Raw genomic sequence first — 4,052 nt, 5'->3', positions numbered from 1 at the left:
AGCATCAAATCCCATTTCAAGAAATCCATAATCATGGCCAGCCCCAGATGCTGCCCTCATCTAGCTTCGATCCGGCGTCGTCCCACGATGATTTTCTGGAGCAAATGCTCTCCTCCGTGCCTTCTTCCGCCGCCTCCTCCTTCCCCTGGGCCGACGACCAGGGGGCGACGGGTATGGTGGGAAACTTGGAGGAGCCGTCAGCGGCGGTGTTGGCTTCGAAGATGAGGCAGCAACAGATCAGCAATGGTGCCGCCAAGGCTTTGCTGCTTCAACAGCAGTTGTTGCTCTCCAGAGGCCTCGCCGCGGCCGCCAATGGGCAGATGCCTCATGCTGACCACAACGACGTCGTCGATGCTCCCTCCTTCAATTCTGCTAATCTGGTCAGCTTTTCTTTCCTTTTGAGGGGAAAAACAAAAATTAAAAGCACAATCACTGTTAAATTATTGAGTAAATTATTCGGGAATAAATACAGGCTAACGATGCATCAGTTAAAGCTCTCTTCAGTGGTTTCTCCGGATCCCTTGGTCAAACTTCAAATCATGCTCAGCATTTCCACAACCCTCAGGTTTTCCATATATATATATATGTGTGTGTGTGTGTGTTATCTTTATTCCTCGTATTTTATTTCAATAATTTTTCAGGAAAGTTTCTGTTATCAGTTTGTCTCTCAGAAATTGCAGAATGATAATTGAATTTTCTAATGCAAATTAACAGGGAGGAGGAGCACTGCCGCAGACCCAGAATTTTGGAGCCCCGGCGACTCCAGCGATGAGTCAGCCGGCGGCGAGCGGTTCTAGCGGTGGAGGGGCGGCGGGACAGCCGAGGCAAAGAGTGAGAGCGAGAAGAGGACAGGCTACTGACCCTCACAGCATCGCTGAAAGAGTACGAACCGCTATACTACAGAAACATTTTCTCTTTCTTTTTTTTCCCTACTCTCGAAATTGATATCATTTATGTCAATTCTTGCTTTTGTTTGTTTCTGATTGTTTGAGCGAATATTTCCTTCTGATTTTCCTTTCTTTAACTTTTTGCGTGAAAACGAAATGTGGGCAGTTACGGAGAGAGAGAATTGCGGAGAGAATGAAGGCTTTACAGGAGCTTGTACCCAATGCTAATAAGGTAGTACTCTCATTGCTCATTACTTTCTTGTTATTGTACTTGACTAATCCTTATGCCCATATTCTAACATTTACTACATCTCAGTATGTCATCAAACTGTCTAATCTTTAATTAATTATCTTTTTCTGTATAATTTACTACTCATTTATGAAAATTCGTCGAAACTCTGTTTCGAGCTCTTTATCAGCCAATGAAACTGCAGACTCACGTGGTGTTTAGTGAGTGATTAGTAAATAAATGAAAAGGGCATATCTCGCGGAACGTGTTGATCCTATTGTAATTGAAAGAGAATGTGTTTGGTGATGAAGAAAGTAAAGCTGGAAAGGATACAGTGAAGGAATCATATATTATCAGCTGATAATTAATTCCTGCAGACATTTTTATATTATGGTTTAAGTAGATTATTATCCTGATGATGGGATTGATTAATTGTTAATTATATAATGTTTTGGGATAGAGGTGTTGTCATCATATGAGATTAGGAGAGATTTATGTACATGATTCGGTGCAATTCTTGAATGACAGACAGACAAGGCCTCAATGCTGGATGAGATCATCGACTATGTCAAGTTCCTCCAGCTCCAAGTCAAAGTACTCTCTCTCTCTCTCTCTATATATATATATATATATATATATTGCAAAGGATCTTTTTGGGTTGACAAATTGTTATGGAGAAGACAATATTAAAATTGTTAGGTTGTGAAGATGACAGGATGAGCTGTAGTGATAAACTATAGTTTTCCATTATTCTAATTCAAGAACCTTCATTTAAAATTAATTTCATTGATTTGATTTGTGTGTGAACAGGTTCTGAGTATGAGCAGATTAGGGGGTGCTGCAGCTGTTGCTCCTTTAGTTGCTGATAAGTCCACTGAGGTAAGATAGTTCATAATGCAAACCTTTTCCTCCAAGATTTAATTGTTTGGCATTTGGATTGGAGGAACATAGTGCATTAACTTGAGGCTTCCCCTTTTTTATATTATACCACCAATGTGTGACTGTTTGGTTCTTGAGAAAAATACTTATTCACTTAAAATGATAATATCTTTGACCCTTTTAGTGTTTTTTCCTTCATTTTTCTTGTCCAATTGAAGATTTGAATATAATTTTAGAAAAGTTCATTTTCAAAAATCAAGACATTTTCTGATATTTAATTATCATTTTAGTCCGTAGTTTGGATTGGATTACCCATATAGACAATGCTTGTAGTTGTACACACACACAATATATCATTGGTGTCGAAATTTCTCAATATAAGATTTCACTTTCCATTACCTTGTGGAAATTGATTCAAGAAACATATGCAGCTAAGATTTCATTATATGGGATAAATTAATTTAAAAAGTTAGGTGAAAAGAAAGAAGAGTTGGGGGAAAACATACCTGACTAATCACCACGAATGATTGTACCGAAAAAACATAAACTGGAAAGAAAAAGAGCTGCCAAAGCTGAAAACATTTCTTGAATAAAACCATACATCACCAACCCCACAACTGTTCCCTGCCCTTCAAAGAATTTCTCCATCACTGTATAACGACAAAAGCAAAAGGTACCACGCGTGGCCCCTTTCCCTGTTCCAAGATTCCACCTTTCCCCCTCTTTCATTTTTCTCACTTAGTCAAACCCTACTTGTTGGTTCTTTGATCTATGTGTGACCCTTTTAGTTAATCAGTGATTGCAAATCATTGTGCATAATTGAATACGTTTAAATCGTTAAGTCTTTGATGTTTTCGTATAATCTGTATAACGGGTTCTTGATTCCATGCATAAAAACTTCCATACTTGATATTAGAATCATGCTACATCAGCATAACATATTTTCCCTTGATTGTGGTGACAAATAATCTTTATCCAAATAAGAATTTCTTGCATGCTAAACTTCTAGTTATACACAGGGAAGGAGCGGTAACGGCATGCAAACAGCATCATCATCAAACGAGGGAATGACAGTGGCGGAGCAGCAGGTGGCTAAGCTGATGGAGGAGGACATGGGCTCCGCCATGCAGTATCTTCAAGGAAAGGGCCTTTGCCTCATGCCCATTTCTCTGGCCACCGCCATCTCCACCGCCACATCCCACTCCAGGAACCCCTTGGCGTCCTCCAACAACCCACTCCTAAACGGTGAGCCTGGTGGCCCCTCCTCGCCTAGCATGTCGGCTTTGACTGTGCAGTCTGCCACGATTGGCGGTGCCAGTGGTGGAGAAGTCTCCCTTAAAGACCCCACAGCCGCTTCCAAGAAGGAGTGATCCTAACTGGTTCTTTACCACATCTTGTAGGAAGAGAAGTGACCATCAAGTCTGTTGACAAAACAATAAAGGCCTTCATTCTTTTAGGTTTCTTGTTATATCATCATGCTTGTAAATGAGAGCTTTAACTGAAGCTAACAACTGTGAGAATCCCAATGGGCTTTGGGTTTTCTATGGTGGATCCGTTCCGCAATTTTAGTTTTACTTTTCACATTGGATCGCATCATATCATAGTCGATTCAAATATTCAATGATTGTGATTGAATCAAAAGAACGAATAACAGAACAGTGAGTTCTTGCAGCCATTAAATGATTAAGTTGTACTCACATCGCAATGACATTGTCATGTTAGAACAATATATTTTCCAATTACAATTAAATTTAATTTGTTTTTGTGAACTGCAATATAAAATAATTGAATTAAGTTATTTTCAGAGAAATTAACAGCACATAAAGTTCTTAAGCAACAGAAATCATCGTAAACTAATGTAATTGTTATAATACTTCGGCCCTTTTCAAAACGACTTTTTTTTTTTATTTTTTTAGAAATTAAACTTGCACCTCTTGTTTCGAAAATTTATACTTGCACCACAAAAGTAGCTCACCAACCAAGGTTTTTTCAAATCAGTGGCCCTTTGGGGGTAGATCTTCATTGACCTAGTACCATCAGTTTACAATTATACCTCT

The 4,052-nt window shown here is 39.1% G+C and overlaps 1 protein-coding gene across 1 annotated transcript in view; it reads left to right on the top strand.

Annotated features, from left to right (window-relative positions):
- Positions 1-3,666, top strand: part of LOC105162363 (transcription factor bHLH66) — a gene marked incomplete in the record, with an annotated part of 3,920 nt that extends 254 nt beyond the window's left edge. The window contains 7 exon segments of the mRNA XM_011080365.2: positions 1-380; positions 473-565; positions 715-882; positions 1,054-1,119; positions 1,645-1,710; positions 1,927-1,995; positions 3,015-3,666. Of these exon segments, the coding sequence (XP_011078667.1) occupies positions 1-380; positions 473-565; positions 715-882; positions 1,054-1,119; positions 1,645-1,710; positions 1,927-1,995; positions 3,015-3,365 (1,193 nt within the window).

This window comes from Sesamum indicum, linkage group LG5, assembly GCF_000512975.1.
Source record: "Sesamum indicum cultivar Zhongzhi No. 13 linkage group LG5, S_indicum_v1.0, whole genome shotgun sequence".
Classification (NCBI taxonomy): domain Eukaryota; kingdom Viridiplantae; phylum Streptophyta; class Magnoliopsida; order Lamiales; family Pedaliaceae; genus Sesamum; species Sesamum indicum.
The sequence above is the reverse complement of the archived record's forward strand: the minus strand, read 5'-3'. Positions and strand labels throughout refer to the sequence as shown.